The sequence below is a fragment of the Medicago sativa genome, chromosome 1 (genome assembly GCF_051527215.1).
Source record: "Medicago sativa cultivar Bolivia chromosome 1, Bolivia_mono, whole genome shotgun sequence".
Lineage (NCBI taxonomy): Eukaryota > Viridiplantae > Streptophyta > Magnoliopsida > Fabales > Fabaceae > Medicago > Medicago sativa.
Window position 1 is genome coordinate 52,128,029 of NC_140749.1, and position 23,833 is coordinate 52,151,861.

At 34.9% G+C, this 23,833-nt stretch overlaps 1 protein-coding gene, 1 long non-coding RNA gene, 1 other non-coding gene and 1 pseudogene across 3 annotated transcripts; 2 read left to right on the plus strand and 2 right to left on the minus strand.

Moving 5' to 3' along the window:
• Window positions 1-3,665: 3,665 nt before the first annotated feature.
• LOC146955240 (uncharacterized) lies at window positions 3,666-5,776 on the plus strand. The gene is made up of 3 exons (XR_015016543.1): window positions 3,666-3,719; window positions 5,386-5,460; window positions 5,650-5,776. It is a non-coding gene; the product is annotated as an uncharacterized LOC146955240 (long non-coding RNA).
• Window positions 5,777-10,689: 4,913 nt separating this feature from the next.
• LOC146955241 (uncharacterized) lies at window positions 10,690-13,887 on the minus strand. Its single transcript, XM_085708309.1, has one exon. It carries the CDS (start codon window positions 12,733-12,735, stop codon window positions 11,776-11,778), a length of 960 nt encoding a protein of 319 aa, XP_085564435.1. The 5' UTR covers window positions 12,736-13,887; the 3' UTR covers window positions 10,690-11,775.
• On the minus strand, window positions 13,298-15,401 carry LOC146955242 (uncharacterized; annotated as a pseudogene).
• On the plus strand, window positions 13,387-13,493 carry LOC146955243 (small nucleolar RNA R71). The gene has a single exon (XR_015025159.1). It is a non-coding gene; the product is annotated as a small nucleolar RNA R71 (small nucleolar RNA).
• Window positions 15,402-23,833: the final 8,432 nt, after the last annotated feature.

The following is a 23,833-nucleotide window of genomic DNA, read 5'->3' on the forward strand; positions in this document are numbered from 1 at the left end:
AGTTAATTCCTAAACTCTTCCTCTGTTGCAAACAGACTAAATTACAACCCCCTTATCTTTATTTATTGTTTTTATTTATTTTAATTATTTCTAAATAAATGACACGAATTGCTTAGTTAGAACGACAATCCATAAACGATACTCTACTTATCACTTTATTAATTGATAAATAATTTCGTACACTTTAAATTCGATCATCACTGCACATGTTAATCATTGTGACGCTGACTTCCCTTCAACCATAAGGTGCAGATAATGCACTAGTATAGGGAGGTATAACCCGATGCATATTTGATACACGAAACTCCAGACGCTTGCCTTGTTCTCAAGTGGAGGGTTCCAAGTTGATGACCATTTAGGGCCTGTTTGTTTCCATGGAATGAGCCACGGCGTAAAGCATAAATAGAGAAAGTTTCTAAATATGTTTGCCTTCAATCATAGTTTTAAACCTCAGACCGGACCGACCGGTTCGACCGGTTGAATCGTGAACCGGACCCTGACCGTCCGGTCTAAGTTTTGGATCGGTTATGCAACTAGCTCGGTGTGAACCGGTGCAACTCGGCCTAAACCGGTAAAACCTGGTGACCCGGCGGTTCTATTTGAACCGGACCGGTCTGAAGCAACAACAAATTTTAATTGAATATGAATTATATAATAGAAATAGAAAACGCTCCAAACCACCGAAGCACCAACTGTTTTTGTGTTTAATGTTCTTTCAACATGATTATAATAACATGTGTTTTGGGTAAACATCATTTCATATTTTCGGACTATTTACTATAAAGCAAAGCAATTACCTTTCAATTTATTTTTTTTCTTCTGATAAACCCTCATATATAAATGTATATAATCTTTCACAAAAACATGTGCATATATAATTATTTCAAAAATAAAACATAAGCATATATAATTATTAAGCTCAAATATTTTTTTTAAAGCTCATAATAATTAGTCTATGAAATTATGTTTGTTGGATATTTATTTTTTATTCTATGTGTTATTATTTTAGTTTTTGGAGTAACCGAGTTACCAGTTCAATCCGATTTAATCTCATTAAATACCTATACAAATTTAATCTAAACACCATGTTATCTTACCGAGTCATCCGGTTTGATCCGATTCAGTCATATGGTTCAACCAGTAACCCGATGGTTCGACCATCGACTCAGTGACCCAGTACCTATGCCGAGTCGATGACCGAGCCGAGTTTTAAAACTATGCTTTCCATGGTTTGGTTTCTCTAAAGACAGGAAGGAAAGATTGTTTAAGGCATGTCCCACGTAGAAAAAAGCTTGGAATGAAGTTGTGATCCAATAAAATGACAAAAATGCCCTTGTAAAACTTCACGTGCCCACTTACTTTTCCGCCAAATAACATTTCTCACACAATACACTGTTGCAATTTTTAACTTTTTGTCTTTGTGCTAGACACTTATTGTATTAATATAATTAATAATTAATATATTTACATGTTTAATACATTTAAAATATCAAACTCCATTTATATATATATATATATATAAATAATATATAACATTTTAATATAGGGGTATTAATGATTTTTTTTTAAATATACACCTTTCTTTTCACTTTCACTCATTCCAAACAACTAAAAATTTATCTCACTTTCCATCAACTTTCTACTCACTTTCATACAATCTTTCCTTCTATTTTCTTTCCTTTCACTTTCTTTTATCATCCAAACATAGCTTTAGTGGCATCTCTTATGTTTTACTGAAGTCATGATTCCAAAGACACAACTGTTGTCTTAATACACATAAATTATTAAATACCCAAAGGCGTAAGTTGGCATAGATGTACATAAATTATTAAATAAGTTGTTGGTCAATAAAAATATAATCAATTTTGTTTTTAGTCGCCACAAAAAAGGGTTAATTAAGTAAATGGTCTTTATAAATATTTAGAATTTTGTTTTTAGTCCCTACAAAATAAAATCACACTGTTTAGTCCCTGACATTTTCCTTTAGCATTTTAGGGAAAAAAAGTGTTGATGGAAATTTTTTACAGGGACTAAAAATATTGATGCAAAATTTTACAGAGACTAAAAAGTACGATTTTATTTTATAGGGACTAAAAATAAAATTCTGAATATTTATAGGAACCATTTATTTAATTAATCCTAAAAAATGTGACATATTTTGGTTAGTATAAAAATTTTCAGCACGTAATTTTAGTCCCTGTTAAATTAAAAATTGTTTAATTATGCTTAAAATTTTAAATTTTTTAATGATATTTTACAAAATTGTTTAAAATATTATTAAAAGTTCATCTGCAAAAAATTAACTCAAAATTTGATTTTTAAGTCCAAATTTTTGTTAGTTTTATCTTGAAATTTTGGTTTTTAAATAAAGTCATGTTTATTTCATTAGATGTTAAAAAATTGTAATTTTATAAAAGAGTTTTTTATAATGTTCTTAACATGTCTGTAAAAAATCATTTAAAAATTTAAAATTTTAATCACAGTTAAATAAATTTTAATTTAACAGAAACTAAACTACGTGCTGAAAATTTTTATAGGGACTAAAATGCGTCACTTTTTTTATGAGGACTAAAAATTAAATTCTTTATATTTATAAGGACTAAAAACTTATTTAACTCAACATCTAACACATACCTTTTATACCAGAAACTTCAAGACTAGTTACATGGCTTATGCTTTGTTGAACACTTCTTTCTATACGCACAACTAAGATGTTTCTTTTATCAAAAGGCGTAGTTTGGCTTCAATGTAAGTAAACATCTGAGACATGGCTTAGTTAACCCGACGCGATGTTTTTTTTTTTTTTTTTTTTTATCAAAGGATGTTTTTTTGGTATGCCTATGCTTGGACTTCATGATTAGACAATGTGCTCTATATGTTCTCCTTGGTTTGTCTTGAACCAATGTTGCAGTAGAGGAAAAATTAGTCCTCACTTTGTCATTGAACTAGTGGAACTTTTTCCATTAGTGGACCATTTGCATGAATCGTATTCCTTGGACTTTGTTTATCCTTGACGTCATTCTCTTGAGAAAAAAAACATTTCATAAACAAATTCTTGTCATCCTTTTCTATCATCAAAATATTAATATAAATGAATTATTCTTGAAATCAATTAGACTCATTGGACCACTCAAGACGAGTTACATGGCTTATGCTTTGTTGAACACTTAAAGTTTGTTAGCTTATGATGATGATTCTACCACTCAAATTTCTCTAGTGTTTATGAATGTTATGTTATACCCTCATTGGACAACTATTCCTATGACTAAAACATTCTAAAACACTATTATTTCTTGTTTGGAATCGTTTCCTTTCTTTATAATGAAAGGATATAAAATCATAAAGGGTTAGTACAAAAACACAACACATGTCATAAGCTAAAGGTCGAATGATTAACTGAGTAAGTTAAAAGGACAAACACAATATTTCAATATATTTAAGAGACATTTATAAATTACTATAATTTTAGAAAGGATTTCTTATGACTCAAGATAAGGGATAAAAGGTAATGAATTAAAGTTAAAAGAGTTTTCATTTTTTAATATAAAGTGATCAAATAATTTAAGTTTTTAACATCTATAGAAGAAACAATATGGCTAAACATCTCATGATTGTGAGCAATATGGAAATCATGATTTTCTCATTTCTTTTTGTAACATCCCAATGTTTGGAGGTCAATGGTGAAGTTTTAAATCCCAGAGGCAAAGTAATTTATTCAGGTAATTACTCTTTTTAACTTTTACAAAATATGTAATCATTTTATTTTAAGACCCATTCAGGGTAATTTGCAACATTTTAAAAGCAGTAAATACAATTTAAAATACAAGATTGACATGCATAAAAACACCAAAACATGCACTTAACGATATTAAGGTAGAAATAAAAAGCCTGCAAATGTGTACAAATTTTATATATATATATATATATATATATATATATATATATATATATATATATAGCACCCTTAAATAAAAAATCAACTGAAATAAATGACATCTATTTTTATCGATGACCATCTGACTGAACCAAAATTAACATAAAGTCCAAATAAGCACTAAATACCTTGGTTTATACTGTATGGAGATGCATTAGTTTCCAAAATATCGCTACTTTCTCGGAAAGGAAATTATCACCACTCCTTTTAATTTTTAGTTAGAATTTATGTCATGCCTGTAAAAATGAATCACCATCTCTAATAACCTTCTCCAGAAATTGTTTAATGACATATTTACCAAGTGTTGCTCAAATAACCTTCACAATTCAATATAAGTTTCACCCAAGAGGCAAAAGTTTTAGTTATGTTTTCAATCAATTTTTTTCAATTTTAAATTCTAGTTCAAAACGTCAAACAATTTAATATGACTTGTTAATTTTTCCAACATCCATAAAAAAAAAAAATCAATCTACTAATCAAAATTACTAGAAAAATATTTACTTGCAATCTCCAATTAATCAACAACATAATCACTTCTAAATTTTCAAAACACTTTGTCGAAACCTATTTTTCTCCTTTGATCTCTATTCACAAAACAATAACATCCATTATAACTATAATATTCATCTCTAGGATAAAAAAATTTAATCACAATCCTCCCATTTACCATCAGCACATCACACCAATCAATTAATGATAAACAAAGAGAGTGAGAAAAAAAACATTTTATAATTTTTAAATACACCACCAACAATACAAAGTGAAGGATTTTGTTAAGTAAATTGTTTTCAAATAACTCACTCCATATCACACCAAAGGCCACCACACAAAAAAGTAAAATTAATGCAACATTCTTATTGCAATTACCATAAAATTCATGACCAATCACTTTTTGTACTCTATCAAAATTGCCTTGATAATTATCCTTTAACGCTGCAAAATTAGACCACTAACAATAAAATTCATTATCAAAAAGTTGTTTGAATAAACAACTGGATTATTATAATTTTAATATTTTTTCCATTGAAAAATATAACCTTTCCCCATAAAATCTCAAATAAAGTAAATTAGCAAATTTTATTTTGTTATTTGATGAGTTCATTTGAAAATTAATAGGGGTCAAAGTCACCCGATTGTCCAAACACGGAGAAATTTCAAGAAAGTTTTTACTACCACTTAATAACATCAATTAAGTACTAAGAATTATTCCCCCATGAATTAATTGAATTCATACCACAAAAAATTTCAAATTGTAACAATTTATATAAAATACAAAAAAAAAAAACAAATAATATGCTAAATAGTTAACTGTATGACAAGAGTCCTATAGTTGTTTTAATGCCAAACAGTGATAAACAATTTCTTTTGTGAGTTTCGAATTTTATTCATTACTTTATACTCAATTTTTCATTCCCTTTTAGTATAATTTATTTGTTATTTTTATTTTATAGCATGGTGCAATGAAGACTCTGATTGTAAACGTGACGTGTGTACTCCTCTTTCTGTGATATGCGATGCACAAAGATGTAAATGTCAATCCAGTTAAGTTAAAATATAATTATATTTTATTTAGAAGTCAATAATTTTATATTGATGTCAAAATATTCTTAATCTTGTTATTTGTTCAAACCTTTGATTTTTTTTCTTCTTCTTTACTTTCTACACACATTTTCATCTCCTCTTAGTAACGTTTATTCCTTATTTTTGTTTCGCAGGATGTATTGAAGACTCTGATTGTAAAGAAAAAATTTGTTTTCCTCCTTTTTTGTCACATTCTAAGTGCGATGGATATGTATGTATATGCACCAACTACTTTGAGACGTTACTTTAATTGGTAAGGGGTAAGAATACGAACTTTGTAACACTCCAGGTTTTAATAGCGCGAGTCTATTTAAAAAAAAAACTGTAACTTACGAAAATAATCAGGGGCGGAGCCACCCACAGCTTAGGGTGCGGAGCTGCAGACCCTAAACATTGAAAATTTGCACATACCATCCTATGATTTTATCATTTTGAACACCCTATATAATTGGTTTTGCACCACTAACCTGATCTCTCTCCCTCACTGACAAGAAAGACGGGAAAAGAATGAAGCAAAAGCACTAAAGAAGCAACAAGATAAGTGAATTAGACAAGAAATATGAAATGGACAAAATATGTGCAACAACTGTTGCTTCTCTTTTCTTTTTAGAACAACGAAGTGTTAGGGTTCATTATGGGCTTTGGACCTGTTTGTATGAGTCAGATTTGATACATGGGTCTCGTACACAGGGCTTGTACATTTTGGTTCAAGCGAGAATTCAACCAAAATTGTTATTCTATATTGCTACTTGCTACTACACTAGGAGCACTAATAAATTATTTTAACATTTCAAATTGTTTCTTTTATAACACTTTCATCCAAAACTCCAAAACTGTTAAGCCATATTACATACTATCAATTTATTTATATGAAACGTGTATATTTTTTTAGAGGAAAACATAATTATTTTTAAAAGTCACACATACGAGTGATTGTGATGTGTTGACAATTCATTATAATTCAACTCTCACTAGCGATAAAATGCTAAAAAAATAAATTAGGTAGCAAGTTTTTTTGAAAGAAAAATACCAAAACACAAATTTTGTTATATAAGATTAAAATTAAGTTTTTTTAATGGTTTCTATTATTTTGTATTGTTCATATTTTAATGGGATTTTATCAGCTTTTTAATTGATAATTTAAATTATATTCTAAAAATGATAATATAGTTAAATGAAGGGTAAAAATGAAAGAAAAAATTTCAATACAAAAAGATATATCCACTTTATATATTGTTATAACTAATAAATATATAATAATAATAATAATAATAATAATAATAATAATAATAATAATAATAATAATAATAATAATAATAATAATAATAATAATAATAATAATAATAATAATAATAATAATAATTAATTCAAGGTAAAAATTTTGCATCCCTTGCTTGAAGGTCCTAGATACGCCACTTAATAATCACGATCATTTTTTTTCAAATAAAATTAGATGATATCACCTTCAAAAATGAAACATATTAGACAACTGAAATAATATACCTATGCATCATATATATATAACATGTATTAGGAGAAATGTGATGAAACCTAGAATAATACATCACCGAAAGAAATTATAAAGGCTTTAGTTTTTTACTCGTCAACTATGTACTATCATAATCTTAGGGCCCTAATACAATCATCGTAAAATGATATCGGATGATCCCAAGACTAAATTAAATTCAAGTCATTATACATTCAAAGAGTAAAAATACAAGGCCCAAAAGGAAGGTTATAACTCTAGCTTGGTGTTAACAAAACAAAAGTCCAACCACCTAAGTCTAACCATAACCATGTAGAACAATAACACATATTACTGATAGGCCAAACCGCAAGTGCACGGTCTATCGAAGTAATAGTAGTAAAAGAGTATCGTTCCGCCAGGGAGTTGTTCAATCTAATTAACTTTAAAAGAATGATTAGAGGAGAAAAGAGATTAAAAAGAGGAGGTTCAGTTGGTTGAAATTAAATAACAATAATAAAAAGGAGCCTTGGGATCATTGGTTCGTCATAATAACAAACCCTTCTCTAGCCAAGACTTTAACTTCTAATTTCATGGTTTACACCTTAATTTCTAAAGACCGGTTTCCCTTTAGCCCCTCACCTTTCCGATAAAAGTCCGGTGAGAGTTTACCCCTAGTAACCAAGCCTATTTCGCTGACTTGATGACTAGAAGAAGCTTATAAGGATTGAAACTACACATGTCTCAATAATTGCAAAGACTATTTCGCTGCCTTTGCAATTATTGTCTAGATTCACTTGTTCCAATATCAAAGCTTCGCTCTCGCTTTATGAATTGATATTTGGGATGATGGATTAACAATTATCAAACCCTCCACTTTCGCTTCTACAGTTTGATAATGGTTAATTCATGTTAAAACGGTGAATCTAAATTAGAAATTACGGTTACATGAAATTAGGGTTAAAGCTTGGTTCGATTAGGATTATGTCATTAGACTTATCCAACAATCCCAAGACAAAAAGAAGTCTACTCACTCATGTTCATCGTAGACATGGGGGAGAAGAGAGAAAGCATAAAAAAAATAACAAGAAGGTAAATAAAAAGATGAACTTTTATTAGAAAGACAATTGTCACTTATTGAATTCCAAGAAAAGATGATTGTTTATGATGGAGAGCTACTCTATTTATAGCTTTACAATTGACTTAAAATCTAAGCAACTATAAGGGATAATCAGTAAAACTACAACAGAGTAACTTGGGCCTGAAGAAAAAGCAGCAAAAGGGACTCTGGAGGGTGGCATGGTCGTGCCACATGTTGGCACGGGCCGTGCCAAGCTTCTGACTTGTGGGAGACATATTTTTGTCTCCGTATCTTCGTATTTTTGCACTGTATCTGCTCCAGATCTCTTTCTTTTGCTCCAAGACACCTTCCATCATATATTTGTTCCTGAAATAAAATAAAATGCAATTTAAAGTAAAAGATTCAAAAAGGAAATAAAATTAAAATAAAATAAAACTAAATCTAAATAAAACGATTCTAAATAATGCATAAAATTAGACTAAATTATGACTCATCAAACTCCCCCACACTTGAATCTTTTCTTGTCCTCAAGCAAAAGGCAATAGACATAGTAGCAACAAGAAAGATTAAACATGGCAACACAGATGAAATACCCATGCCTCTCCTAAGGTTTTGTTTCAAGTACACTAATCACAACCTCAAGCATTCCTTGTGAACTTATTCAACCCAACAACAAGTCTTAAGTGAGTGTATGTGTGCAGTCCAACCCTTTTCTTGCTCATGTATAAGATAGATATTATGAGGAACAGGTTCTATCCTTAATGCTAAAGTAACCGAGAAAAGTCCTTTCTTCATTTCATATAAGAGTGATGGGAATTTAGTTAAAATTAAATTAGATTAACAAATTAAGCACAAAGGGGCTGCAGATGCTTAGAGGCTATCTATCTTCATAGGAAGTCTTTTTGGATGAGTTGTCCTTTCCCCCTAGATTCAAAATCACCCTAAGTAGTGCTGCAAAATTTTTATTCATCTCCGCGTAGGAAGTCTTTTTGGATGAGTTGTCATTTCCCCCTGGCTTTGATGAATTTATTTTCCTCAATTGAGAGATTTGGAACTTAAGTTCAATTAGGGAGTCACCACCACATTTAGGAAGTTAGAGGGAGGGTGTCCTTTCCTCCACATGTTGGTGCCATTCTCCCGCCCCATTTAACTTTAACAATTTAGAGAATATAACGATAAAGAACATTGATTATTCCCACACAAACTTATATTACTTTTACTCTAAAGACTTTTAAGGGTCTAAGTTAACACTAAAGATAGAACGAGTTCCTTAAAATACCTACTCATACATTTACTCAAAGATTGCAACCGGGTGCTTTTCTCATTGGAGAATTTTTCACAATAAAACATGATGTGGGTATAGCAAGAACACTAAAAACACAAGAAATTACTTTCATGTACAAGAAACAACCTTTTTAAGAGAAGACAAAACAAAAATTTTATGCCATGATTTACATTAAAAACAAGCTACTTAATCATGCCTTTCGCTATAAAAACAAAACAAAAGAATAAAGTTCAAGGGAGTTTGGAAACACTACGACTCAAGACACTTTATTATCCCCCCCCCCCTACACACACACACACACACACAGACACACACACACACATTTAGGAGAAGCATTGTCCTCAATGATTCAAAAGAAAATCAAAATTAAAAGAAAAAAGAAGGAGAAGAAGAAGAAGAAGGAGTTTAGAGAAAGAGAGAAGAGAGAAGGGAAGAGAGGAAGAGGAAAGCTCACAATTTATTGGGGTCCATAAGGAGAACCTTGGAGATGAAGGTGTTGCATCATCCGGCGGAGCATCTCATTGTTTTCTTGTGTTAAGCGGTTGCCCCTTTGAACATCATTGTGAAGCCCAGAGATTTCAACACGTTGCCTTTGTTGCTCAGTGCTCATCCTCTCAATCTCAGCTTGCATCCATGCCCATCTTTCATTTTCACGTAGCTCACCAGCTTCATGGCCATGGTGCTCCTCCTCATGGTGCAAGTTAGCACCTTCGCCTTCATTATGGTGCTCTTGTACCTGTTCATCAACATACAACCAATTTTCTTCCATCTCGGTGTTAGTCCGAGATGGGTTAGGAAGCAAAAATAAAATCGGTACATTGAGTTTAAGGGCATATTGCAATGGTGGATGATGCTTAATGAATTTCATAGAGATTAGTGTCTCTATGTTAAGCCTATTGTTGCCCTCAATTTGATTTATCCCCTCCTCCTCACTCACTCCAAACTTCCTAGCAATGAATGTAATGATACCCTCCACCACTATATCAGCAACATAATTAGGCTTAGTTCCTATGGAGGCAAGGTAATCAAGCATGTAAAAACAAGTATTCACGGGATTATTAGTAAGCATAGCCCAAAGCATGAAGAGTTCATCCGTCCTACATGTTCCTACTTCTTTCCTACCCCAAATGGTACAAGCCATCACTCTTTGGAGGTACCTAAGCACAGGATTATGAATGTTGCTAGCCTTGTTGGAACGTGAAACATATTGATTTAAACCGGTAATGCGTTTCCAAAAGCTAGCAGGGTCATAGTCTTCCGGCTTTAGAGCTTGATTCCAAGAGTCATGGATGAACCCCGCATTTGTGAAGCCCATTTCATTGCAAAAAAATTTGAGGGACATCTCGTAATCAATATTCTAAAGCCGGAAGGAGACTCTATGACCGGGGTCATCTAAATTCAACTTATCTTTCTTGAATTGTATGGAACTTAAAAACTCATAAGTGAAATTTTCATACCCCCTCATAGGCTTAAGCATCTCACCCCATCCTAATCTATTCAACAATTCAAAAGCATTGTCCCTAATCTCTAAGACATTCAAAGTATGAGAATCAAGGTACCTACAAGGATGCAAAGGTTTAGAAACAAGAGCTTTATACCTTTCCTTTTGGTTGTTATCCTTGAAGGCGATGCCATGATTCTTAGCCGGTGCTCTTTTCTTTGATGGAGGTCCTCCGAAAGAGCTTGCTGGTTTCTTACCACTTCTCCTTGAAACCATTGTCCTTGACCTTGAGTTGACTTTGTGTGGTTTGGTGAAGGTTAGGGTTTGGGAAAGAATTTTTGTGAAAAAGGTTGGTTTAGGTTTGGGTTTAATGTTAGAGTAAGGTTTATGAGTTTAGTTGTGGAGATGGGTTAAGAAATTGTTGGTGTTTTGGTTAGGTCTAATGGAATAAGGGTTTGGTGAATTATGGGTTTGGGTGGTGAAAGTTTTATTTGATTGGTGGATTGTGTTTAGAATGAAGTTTAGAGTGATTTGGTGAAAAACATTGAGTGATTTGATGAAGTTTTTATGGAGATATGAAGGGTATAAAGGTGGATGGTTATGGAGGTTTTAGAGAGAGGTTTAGAAGATGAGAGAGGTTTGTGGTTGGGAATGAGGAAGAAGAAAGAAAAAAATTGAGGTTATAGGGTGTAGAAGTCGGGCACGGCAGTGCCGCCTATTGGCACGGGACGTGCCATGCCAAGTTTCTGTAATTTGGCCTTTTGTGTTGTAAAATCTGGCACGACCGTGCAAACCTTAGCACTGGCCATGCCAACCTTCTGGTCATAGGGGCTTCAAAATTTTCAGTTTTTCTCGAATCACACTTGGACAATTACCTACAAAACACTTAAAACAACGGAAAACAAACAAAATAAAGCAATTAAATGTGTGGGTTGCCTCCCACAAAGCGCTCTTTTAGAGTCATTAGCTTGACAGTTAGAAAAAGTCCTTAGAATGGATCAAAGAGATCATGATGTGTAGATGACGCTATGAAACGCTCTTTCACATCATGATCTTTAAGCATGCAACAAGAGTAAAGAGCGGGACCTTTCATAACATTTTCCAACTCAAATCCTACCATTTTGTCACTCACTTGAAAGACAATCCTACCATTCTTAACATCAACTAGAGCTCCCGCAGTCGCAAGGAAAGGTCTACCTAGGATTATAGGGACGTCATTGTTCTCTTCAATGTCAAGGACCACAAAATCAGTAGGGATGTAAATCCCTTCTATCTTAACAGGTATGTCCTCTACAAATCCAACTAGTTTCATGATAGAACGATCAACTAATTTCAATTCTATCTCGGTAGGTTTCAACTCTCCTATCCCCATCCTTTTAAAGAGGGACAAAGGCAGCAAACTAACACTAGCTCCTAAGTCACACAAGGCTTTGTTTATGGTTTCATTACCAATTTCACAAGGTATGGCAAAGCTACCTGGATCTCTAAGCTTAGGGGGTGTCTTTTGGATGATTGCACTAGTGTCTTTAGCTAAAGCTATTGTCTGATTATGCTCCATAGCCCTTTTCTTTGAAAAAATTTCCTTTAAAAACTTGGCATATAGAGGCATCCTAGACAAAGCCTCCGCAAAGGGGATCTTAATGCAAATTTTCTTGAGGATGTTGACAAATTTATTAAATTGACCCTCCAAGTTGAGCTTAGCAAGTTTAAAAGGGGAGGGAGCTTGGGTCTTGTCAAGTGGTTTCTCAGTTTTCTCACCTAAAAGCTTGACACTTTCTTTCTCAATGTTTTGAACCTTAGCAATAGTATCTCCTAACTTACTACCTTCAATAGAAATGACATTAACATGAGCTTTAGGGTTGGCTTCGGTTTGACCAGGAAAGACTCCCAGTGCTTGAGAAAGAGTGGACACTTGTTGGGCTATTTGGGAGATTCGTGTTTCAAGCATTTTAGAATGAGTAGAGATAGAATCAACATTGGTATTAAGTTTGGAAAGAGAATCATTTAGAAATCCGGTTTGGTTCTTAAGTTCTTGAAGTTGTTTATTTTGGCTGGCAATAGAATTTTCCAACAAAATTTCCAAATTAGATTTCTGAGCGACTCTTTGGTTGATTGCATAGCCAGGTGGTGCTACTTGTCCATAGGGATTTTAATTTTTATAAAAATTTTGGTTTTTTCCATCCCTTGGTTGTATTGAGCATAGTTCATTTGCTCAACACCATTAATAGCACTACCTAGTTGGCAATCAACACCAACATGACCAGTTATACCACAGATTTCACAAGAAGAAGATGCAGGAGTAGAAGAGATAGCACTAACATTGAATTTTTCAAATTTTTGGGTTAGTGCATCAATTTTAGCAGCAAGGTGATCATAGTTAGAGACTTCGTACATACCTGCCTCCTTTTTGGAGGATGAAGAACTAGTGATGGCTCTCTCGTCGGTCCACCTGTAATGATTTTGAACCATATCTTCAATCAAGGTGTATGCCTCCGTGTAGTTCCTGTTCATTAGAGCTCCACCTGCAGCTGCATCAACATACATCTTAGTGGTATAAGACAAGCCATTATAAAATGTGTGAACTATGAGCCAACTCTCTAGACCATGGTGGGGACAAAGTCTAAGCATTTCTTTGAAACGCTCCCACGCATCATAGAGAGACTCCCCATCTTTTTAATTGAACCGAGTAATTTGGTCCCTTAGTTTAGCAGTTTTGGATGGGGGAAAGAACCGGGCAAGGAATGGTTGCCTCATCTGATCCCATGAAGTAATGGAACCGACTTCGAGGGAATGGAACCAAGCGCTAGCTCTATCCCTTAAGGAGAAGGGAAATAGATGAAGTCTTACGGCCTCTTGGTTCTCCTTCATGGTTCAACTAATTCGTAGGAAAACAGAGATGTAAAGATTAGGATCCTCGGTGGGGGATCCCGAAAATTGGTTTTGCTGCACCAAGTTAAGTAGGGCAGGCTTGATTTCGAAATTATCATCCTCAGCCATTGGGTACACAATAATAGCTTGTGGCTCAGTCGTAGACGGCGTTGCATACTCTTTGAGAGTGCGATTAGCCATGGCGGTATTATTTTGTGCCTCTCTCCTCCTTCTATGTAAAAACCTTTCGATCTCGGGTATGAATACCACTCGATTTCTAGTTCTTCGCATAAAAGGTTGAGAACTCGAGAAGTTAACGATAACAGAAAGAAAAGAAAAATAAAAGGAAAATAAAAGAAGAAAAGAAAAGAAAAAGAAAAAGAAAAAGAATTCTAATCAAAAAGAAAAAGTTAATTAAATTAGTTGACTCCCCGGCAACGGTGCCAAAAACTTGATAGGCCAAACCGCAAGTGCACCGTCTATCGAAGTAATAGTAGTAAAAGAGTATCGTTCCGCTAGGGAGTTGTTCAATCTAATTAACTTTAAAAGAAATATTAGAGTAGAAAAGAGATTAAAAAGAGGAGGTTCAGTTGGTTGAAATTAAATAACAATAATAAAAAGGATCCTTGGGATCATTGGTTCGTCATAATAACAAACCCTTCTCTAGCCAAGACTTTAACTTCTAATTTCATGGTTTACACCTTAATTTCTAAAGACCGATTTCCCTTTAGCCCCTCACCTTTCCGATAAAAGTCCGGTGAGAGTTTACCCCTAGTAACCAAGCCTATTTCGCTAACTTGATTACTAGAAGAAGCTTATAAGGATTGAAACTATACATATCTCAATAATTGCAAAGACTATTTCGCTGCCTTTGCAATTATTGTCTAGATTCACTTGTTCCAATATCAAAGCTTCGCTCTCGCTTTATGAATTGATATTTGGGATGATGGATTAACAATTATCAAACCCTCCACTTTTGCTTCTACAGTTTGATAATGGTTAATTCATGTTAAAACGGTGAATCTAAATTAGAAATTACGGTTACATGAAATTAGGGTTAAAGCTTGGTTCGATTAGGATTATGTCATTAGACTTATCCAACAATCCCAAGACAAGAAGAAGTCTACTCACTCATGTTCATCGTAGACATGGGGGAGAAGAGAGAAAGCATAAAATAAATAACAAGAAGGTAAATAAAAAGATGAACCTTTATTAGAAAGACAATTGTCACTTATTGAATTCCAAGAAAAGATGATTGTTTATGATGGAGAGCTACTCTATTTATATCTTTACAATTGACTTAAAATCTAAGCAACTATAAGGGCTAATCAGTAAAACTACAACAGAGTAACTTGGGCCCGAAGAAAAAGCAGCAAAAGGGACTCTGGAGAGTGGCACGGCCGTGCCACATGTTGGCACGGGCCGTGCCAAGCTTCTGACTTGTGGGAGACATATTTTTGTCTCCATATCTTCGTATTTTTGCACTTTATTTGCTCCAGACCTCTTTCTTTTGCTCCAAGACACCTTCCATCATATATTCGTTCCTGAAATAAAATAAAATGCAACTTGAAGTAAAAGATTCAAAAAGAAAATAAAATTAAAATAAAATAAAACTAAATCTAAATAAAACGATTATAAATAATACATAAAAATAGACTAAATTATGACTCATCAATTACCTCCACAAACACAACAAGAAACATCTGATGGTGTTCTCAACGTAGAGGTAACCTCGTCTTCATACATTTTTGAAAAATGACCCAACTCGTAAGAAGTCAACTCCATTGAAACTGCAGGCGACCTTGACTACACTGAAATCTTGTAGCAGCTCACTTCCTCAAAATATGTAAGGTATTAATTCTTCACCACAACAAACAATATGTCCACACTGAGAGTAGAAACCCAATTGATACATGTCTCGTCCATACAACGCTCCGCTTGGTGGGCATGTAACGCTCGAGGCTGATAAGGGCGGGGAGTGGTCCGACTTCTGGTAGCTTATAGGAAAAACCGAATCACATCGGAATGAAAGGGATCCTAAAGCCGTGCAGGAATGAGACTACATGGTTGAAGGAATTCTTATAAGAATTGTTTGGTACTACCTATATCAATAAGATGTATCTTAATAAACAACCACGCTCAAAAAAATTATTCTTCTTCACCTATTATCTTTTTTCTTACATAAGAAATCCACAGTTAAGCGTGCTTGACTTGGAAAAAATTTGGGATGGGTGACCTTCTGGAAAGTTTTCCATAAAGTGTGTGAGTGAGGACGAAACACACTAAAAGGACTCGTGTTGATTTGTGGGGTCAGTCAGCAATCCTGAAAGCAATCTGGGATATTACAAGTTTCTTCTCCACATCAAATGATATCTCCATGCTGAGAGCAGAAAACCAATCTATACACGTCTGGTCTATACAAAAAGCCTTCCTTTTGGGCAAGAGCTGTTGATGGCACAAAATTTCCAACTCTAGTAGCGTATATGGAACGTCTTCTCTGAATCTACCAACTTCAAGGAAGAATATATACTCATGTTGTAGGTATCACCATGCCTCCATTAACAATGTCCTGATCATGAAGATGAACTCCCTTCATCGTATTTAATACAATTGTCATAAGTATATGATAAAGTATTGTCTCTAAACTCACATACTTCTGAATCAACTCCCCTCCATGTCACTTTAACACAACCACTCGCACCTCATACAATTTAATCTATAAATCATGTTGTAGCTTCAAACACTTTGCAAACCTATTAGGGAAATCCAGGTGGTTACCATTTTTAGAGTCATTAATGGCAACATATACTCTCTCATTATCTAGGGAAATATGCTGAATTCCACAAACGTTATCTAAGCATAATACACATACACATACAAATATATATATATATATATATATATATATATATATATATATATGGCGTGATATGACAAACGACATAACATGTATCCCAATCAAACATTGACTTAACAAAGACTCATTTTTGTTTATGGTCAACTATATCATTATGCACACAATACCTTGATGCATTGAAAATTTTACACTCCCCCAATGTGCCATCTTTTGTACCTAATTTATTTTCATATAAGAACATGGCCTTTTACTGCAACAGTCAACCATTTTGTATTCTAATCCTAACTTAGACACGAACCTCTTAACACTGATGTAAATTTTTGGAAGATTAGGTTTCACAGGAGTCACATCCAACTTCATTTTTTAGAAAGACTCCAAGCACTTATCGAATACATGACAATTTGACTTGGAAACTAAAAGTCGCACATAAAGGGATAATTTATAGTCAGATGTCCTTTCAAACAATGGTTCATTTATTTTTCTCAACATTATTTAAAACTCTTGCATTTTCTCATTCGAGGGTCTTTCGTCTTGATCTTACTCATTGTAAGAGAGATTTACCCTAATAGTGTAACTAACCATATCTTTCATCACGTCATAATGTTCACATGCTCTTTATGTGCTCCATTGCATGAAGCATGGTTATTAACATCGAATTGATCATTTGTGATGATTTTTAAAAGGGAGATCTCGAAGGAATACGAGGTGAGCTCCTTGCTTTTTCGAGTAATACAACGGTTCAAATTTCGTGACCTTTTGATGTTGGTGGCGTGTTCGAATCGTGGCGTTTTTGCCACATGTCTCCACTCATGAAGAAGGTGAGCGTGTTTTTTGAGGCGACTTTAATTGTTGTGCTATAAAAACGTGTTCTCTCTTCATTTCCTTTCCTTATATGTAACATTTTTGCCTTTTTCGCCTCTGAACTCTCTGTAGTTTGCACAAATCTCGTCACCTGCTTTTCTGGATTTCCAGTCTCGAGATCTTCAACTTCTCAGGTACTCTTTCATTTTGTCTTTTTTTTTTTTCAAATTTCTTAGCTTTACGTTAGGGATGGTTCTTATTATGGAGTGTGATGATAGGGGTAGAGTGATTTCCCATTCCAATTCTGTCAAAAGGGATCATTTAAGGAGGGATTGTTTGAGGCATGTAACACGGCCAAATGGCTTGATTTATTGGGATGCGTACGAATTATGGATTTTCGGTCGTAGCATTTTGGGGGATTTGTCTAGTGATAGTGACACTACTAGCGATAGCTCTGGTAGTGATAATGATTGTGTGTTTCTCTATGCTATGTCAGGAGCAGATTGTGAGGGGGAAACTCGTCAGGAGATCTGTCGTTATACGCATTCTCCGTCTTTTCATAAAAAAGAGGGGTTGTTGTTGACATATCCATGTGAGCATTAGATGAGTTCCTTTGCTAAAGAGGTTCTTAGGGAGGAGTCCTTATATTTGGACGTGTCATTCGTTACCCTGTGCTGTGGGCGAGAGAGTATGTGACCAACGTCTGGAGGGCGTCATGATTGAATCTTTCTTTATGTACATGGAGGTGTTGGAGGAATTTGGAGTGATGATTCCTTTCACGGCGTTTGAGATGGACATGCTAAATTTTTTGAATGTGGTGCCTTCGCAGATACGTCCTAACAGCTGGGCATTCATCCGTGGGTTTGAAATTCTTAGCAAAGCGTTAAGTTTGGAGCCTTCTGTTGGTGTCTTCTTCCATTTTTATGGAACTAAAGATGTGAAGAAATGAACTTGGATCTCAACTTATGCTTCAAACTTTAAGAAGGAGTGACGCGACTCTTTTTCTCAGGTGCAGGGGGCGCATGAGTGTTCGACTTTACCTGTGATGGTTGAGGGAAAAACGAAGTTTCCTTTGTGCTAGACAAATGTTCCGGCTGCTGTGATGGGATATGATTTCAACAAGATGTTGCCTTACAAGCAGGGAATGGTGTGTTTTCGGGATAAGTTTTTACTCATGGATATCCACGAGCTTCTGAATCGAGAGGGTGAATCCAATAGTCTTGATGCTTATCTGCGTGAGTGTTTTGATTTGATCTTTGTTTTTGTTTTTAACAATTGTTGCATTTCTGATCTCGATCTTTCTTTTGTGTTTTTGTAGAAACAATGATGCCTTTATCTGGAGCGGAGAGGAAGAAATACTTGGCTGATTCGAAGGCTATGAAGGCCGCGGAGAGATACTCCGCCAGTGACCCGGCTTGCGTTCTTCACATGAAGGTGAAGAGGAAAGATGTGGCTTCCAAAGTGGATGTGGTAGGAAGTTTGGAGTTGGATGTTGACGTCGAGGCGACCGGTGATGGCGTCCTGGCTGATCAGGCTGACTCGCCAAGGCGTAAGAAAATGAGGACCGGGAAGGGCAATTCGAAGAAGACACTCTTTGCTATTGAGAAGGATGATGACAATGCTGGAGAGGTGGCAGGAACTACCTCTCTGAATGCGCAGGTGGTGGAGTCCTTCTGGCATACAAATTTTGACTTTCGCAAGTATGAGAGTTGATTGGAGAATTTACTTTTTAAATTCTGTTTATTCGTTTAGCAAGTTTCTAATTTGTAGGCTATCTCTTTTATCGTAGTTACATCTAGGAGAAGGTACCACTGGCGAAGGTTGATGTTGATGTTGGCGCCAAAGCTAAATTTGGCGATCTAGTGGTTGATGATGGAACATCTGCATTCTGATTCCTACTGATGGGACATGTGATGGAGAAAAAACATGTTGCTTTGGAGGCAAAGTATAAAGACGCCCGGAAGATGTGGAAAAGTGGAAACACAGAGCGACGGGGCTGAAGAACAGGTTGAAGGAGGCTTTGGTGGACAAGAAGATTGCAGATAAGGTGGTCACAGATATGAAGGAAGAAAAAGAAGTTGTGGAGCAGGAGAAAGACTAGTTGAAGAAAAAGGTTGTTGTAACACCCTGTTTTCCCAACACATAAATAATATGAATAATCAGAGTTTTCAACTTTAAAACAGGATGTCACACTTCTTACACAGATTTAAAATAGGATAAAGTCACTATTTATTCAAACAACACCTGTCAATATTTCAATTACTTTGCAGCGGCAAATAAAACATCTTAATTAATTCATCATAATGACACTATGGCCTCAACATCATTCAACTTATTAAAATTCAAATCAAAGGTTCTTCAACATAATTCATAATCAAACATAGTTCTTGACCAATAACATAGTTCATGATAAAATAACATCGTTCATGACAAATACGTAACACATGGAAACAAACAATATCCCCATCCCGTTACGTATCAGAGCAACCTAAGACAACACGGCGGAGACTACTCAAGACTGCAACTATTCTTGGTCACCTGCAAGTTACCCATGTAAGGCAACAATTTCCAAGCAGAAGGGGTGAGATTTCACATTCAATAATAATAAGCATATAATTCATCAGTAGAATTTAACAACATAAATAACACTTATTTAACTATGTTACTTCATCATAATACTTCTTAATTCAACTCCTTAATTTATTGATAACTTGACAACAACGACAATAGATCAACTACGACATCCACAACTTCGACTAGACATCAAGGACGATGCAACAACAACTCTTTAACTTCGACAATGCAACAACAACTAAGACATCATGCATGTGGTACCATTCAGGGCATAAGCCCTCGTCTCTATTGAGCATAAAAGGCTCCCAGGGCTTGAGCCCTCGTCACTATTGAGCACAAGGCTCCAGGGCTTGATTCCTAGTCGCTATTGAGCAAAATGCTCCAGTGCTTAAGCCCTCATCGTTTGTATGAATAGACTCAACAACTTGACATCTTAACATCCTAACATCTTAACAACTCAACAACTTGGCATCTTAACATCTTAACATCTTAACAACTCAACAACTAAGACATCATATAACATCGTATTCAAACATCAACAATTCATCATGCATCTTTGTAAAAACATAATAAATTATACACAACATATTTTCATGTCAAACCAAGTCTACTGGAAAGATATCGCAATTATCAACAACTTTCATATTTATACCAAAGACCAATTCAAAACAGAAACATATGAACAAAACTTAAAAACATGAAACAGAGAATGTTGTCATTGTGCAATTTCACTGTGACCTACGTGCAGAAATTTGACCATAACTCAAGTTCTATAAATCGTTTTGACGTCATACCAACGACATTAGAAAGCTAACATCCATACCTACAATTTTCGTGTTTACACCTAAGACCAATTCCGCACGGATCAATACCAGTTTTCATATCAAAATTCCAGAAAAGCTGTGCTGAAATTCATAAAAATTCACTGTGACCTACATGCAGTAATTTGACCATAACTCAAGTTCTATAAATCGTTTTGAAGTCAGACCAACGACATTAGAAAGCTAACATCCATACCTACAACTTTCGTGTTTAAATCTAAGACCAATTCCGCACCGATCAATACCAGTTTTCATGTCAAAATTCGGGACAGAGATAAGAAAAAATCAAGAAAAGCAACTTATATTATTCGAACTTCACATTCATTCAAAATCATCACAATCAACAACAACAACTCAACATAATTCATACCCAATTCATAATATGACATTAACAACAACAATCATCAACAACCACAACTCATAATCATGAATCCAACCACAAATCAACACCAACATAACATAAATCATCAACTAAGCATAATTCATCAATTAAATTTCAATTCAAAACCCTATCTTCTTTTCAAACCCTAACTTCACTAATCATCAAAATAAAACAACAACAAACATGTTAAACCCTATTTCAGAACCATATACTTATGATTAAAGAAGGTTAGTCCCACTTACCTTAGATTGATTAGCAGCAAGGTCTACAGACTTCTCATTCTCTAACTCTTCTCTTCTCTTCTCTTCTCTTCTCTTCTCTTCTCTTCTCTTCTCTTCTCTTCTCTCTAAACCTTGTTTTCTCCAAATCCTTGTTTTTGCATATATTAATCTTTCAACCTAATCTCTCCTCTATTTATATTACTAATTACTCTTCTTAAATCTGATTAGGCTCAATAACTCTCTTCTTTTTATTTCAGCCCCCAAATCTACTTATTCTAATAATTATATTTCTCCACTAAATATATTCATCCACTAAATATATTCTCCCACTAAATATATTCTAATAAATAATAAAATAAAGTCACTCAATAAAATATCAACATATCACATAATTAAATAAATCATATAATTCGACTCTATCTCAAGAAAATAATTAAATAATAAAATAGGGCGTTACAGTTGTCGACCTTGAAGGGGAACTAGCCACGTCTAAGTCCGCCGTAGTAGAGGGTAAGGGGGCGCCCGCCTTATACTTTGATAATGGCTTTGAGCGCGCCAAGGCGCATATTCTCCACTTCAATCCTGATGCTAATGTGGACGAGCTGGACCCTTTCAAGGTCTTGGTTAATGGGAATCTAGTGGATGAAGAGTGATGCTGACGTCTCTTCTTTCTTCGTTTGCTTTATAATTTATACTTTTTTTGTTGTTTTATGACTTTGTCGTTTTTTGGGAAATTTGTAACTTAAACGTATTCTGGTATTTCTTGGAGAGCCTTTTTTGGCGATTTCAGATGTAAAAACATGTTTTTTATGCTTCGATATTTTATGCTGATAATTTATGCTTATCTTTGTGTAGCACATCTATTTTGATTTTATTTGTTATATGCCTTGTTTGTAGAAAACGTTTTCCTTTGCTCGCTACTTAGTCATATTTTACTTTTCGTAAATTGAATGTTTGAAAAGTTTGCTTGTTGATTTACACTGTTGTTTGTACGAACGTTGTTCTCGATTCAGACGGAAGTTGAATATTTCTTTGTAGGCGGTCAAAATTTTGTTGTGTAAGTTGGTCGTAGTAGTTTAGGTTTTTGTATGGAATGATAAATTTTATACTTAAGAGTCTTGTAAGTTAGCGTTCTAAGTTCAAAGCCTCATAGGGTTGACAGGGAGTTCAGGGCCTCGTAGGGTTGACTTAAAAACTGCTCAGAGCCTCGTAGGGTTGACGCTATAGTTCAGAGCCACGTGGTGTTAACTTAAAAACTGTTCAGAGCTTTGTAGGGTTGACAGGGCGTTCAGGGCCTCGTAGGGTCGACACTATAATTCTGAGCCACATAGGGTTGACTTAAAAACAGTTCAGAGCTTCTTAGGGTTGACAGAGTGTTCAGGACCATGTAGGGTTGACTTAAAAACTGTTCACAACCTCTTAAGGTTGACAGGGCGTTCAGGGCCTCGTGGGTTGACGCCATTTGCAGTAGTCGTAAAATTACTATGTAGAACAAATGAAGTAGATAGGCGAGGAGAATTTAGAAAATAGGGCACCTCGTTAAAAACCTCTATCCTTGCAGGGGAAAAGAGTTCCACCTTACGTCTTTTATTATTAAAAAACTGAAAATGTTGAAACATTAATGGGTGGCATCTGCATGATTTTGTGCTCGCCTTAAGTTATACTATGAAACAACATAAATAAAGAAACATAAGTAGAGTTTTCAACTAAAGTAATGACGCAAGTTGACTGCTTTCCATGCCTTGGTATTGGGTCACCATTCAACTCCTCCAGTTTATAAGCTCCATGTGATAGCTTGTCATTGATCTTGTATGGTCCCTCCCATTTGGCATCAACTTTCCAATTTTGGTAGGGGAGACCACCTGCTTCAAGACCAGATCGCCTTCCTTCATTTCTCTAGAGATAACCTTTGAGTTATATTGGCGAGCAGCTCTCTGTTTTGCGGCGAACTCTCGGATGTGGGCGTTTTCACGTATCTCGTCTATCATATCCGTGGTGCATCTTAGACCTGTCTCATTAGCTTTTATAGGAAACCATTCGTTTAGCTGTAAGAGGCTACAATAAATTTCTAGAACATATAAAGAGAGAGGGTTATTGAAACTGAAAAGATTGCGTACCTTCCTCAGAGAAATTTCACGTCGCCATGTGGGCGTGTTTATTTCGACGAGGAGCATGGCATCAGTGCCGTAGAACATAGTAAATGGTGTTTCTTTAGTGGAAGAATGTGGTGCAGTGTGATAAGACCGTAATACCTCATGCAATTGTTCAGCCCAAAGGCCATTGGCTACTTCCAGCTTTTTCTTGATTCCAATCAGGATTACTTTGTTGGTGCATTCTGTTTGTCCATTAGCTTGAGGGTGAATGATGGAGACAAATTTGGTTTGAACTCTTAGATGTTTGCAAAAGTTTACAACTTTAGTGTTGGCGAACTGAGTTCCATTGTCTGACACTATTTCCCTGGGATGCCCAAAATGGTATATGATTCTCTTCCAGTAAAACCTCTTAACTCTCTCTGCAGTGAT

Bases quoted from the DNA above. Each gene is read 5' to 3' on its own strand.
- LOC146955241 (XM_085708309.1), bottom strand. From the start codon at position 12,735: ATGCTTGAAACACGAATCTCCCAAATAGCCCAACAAGTGTCCACTCTT.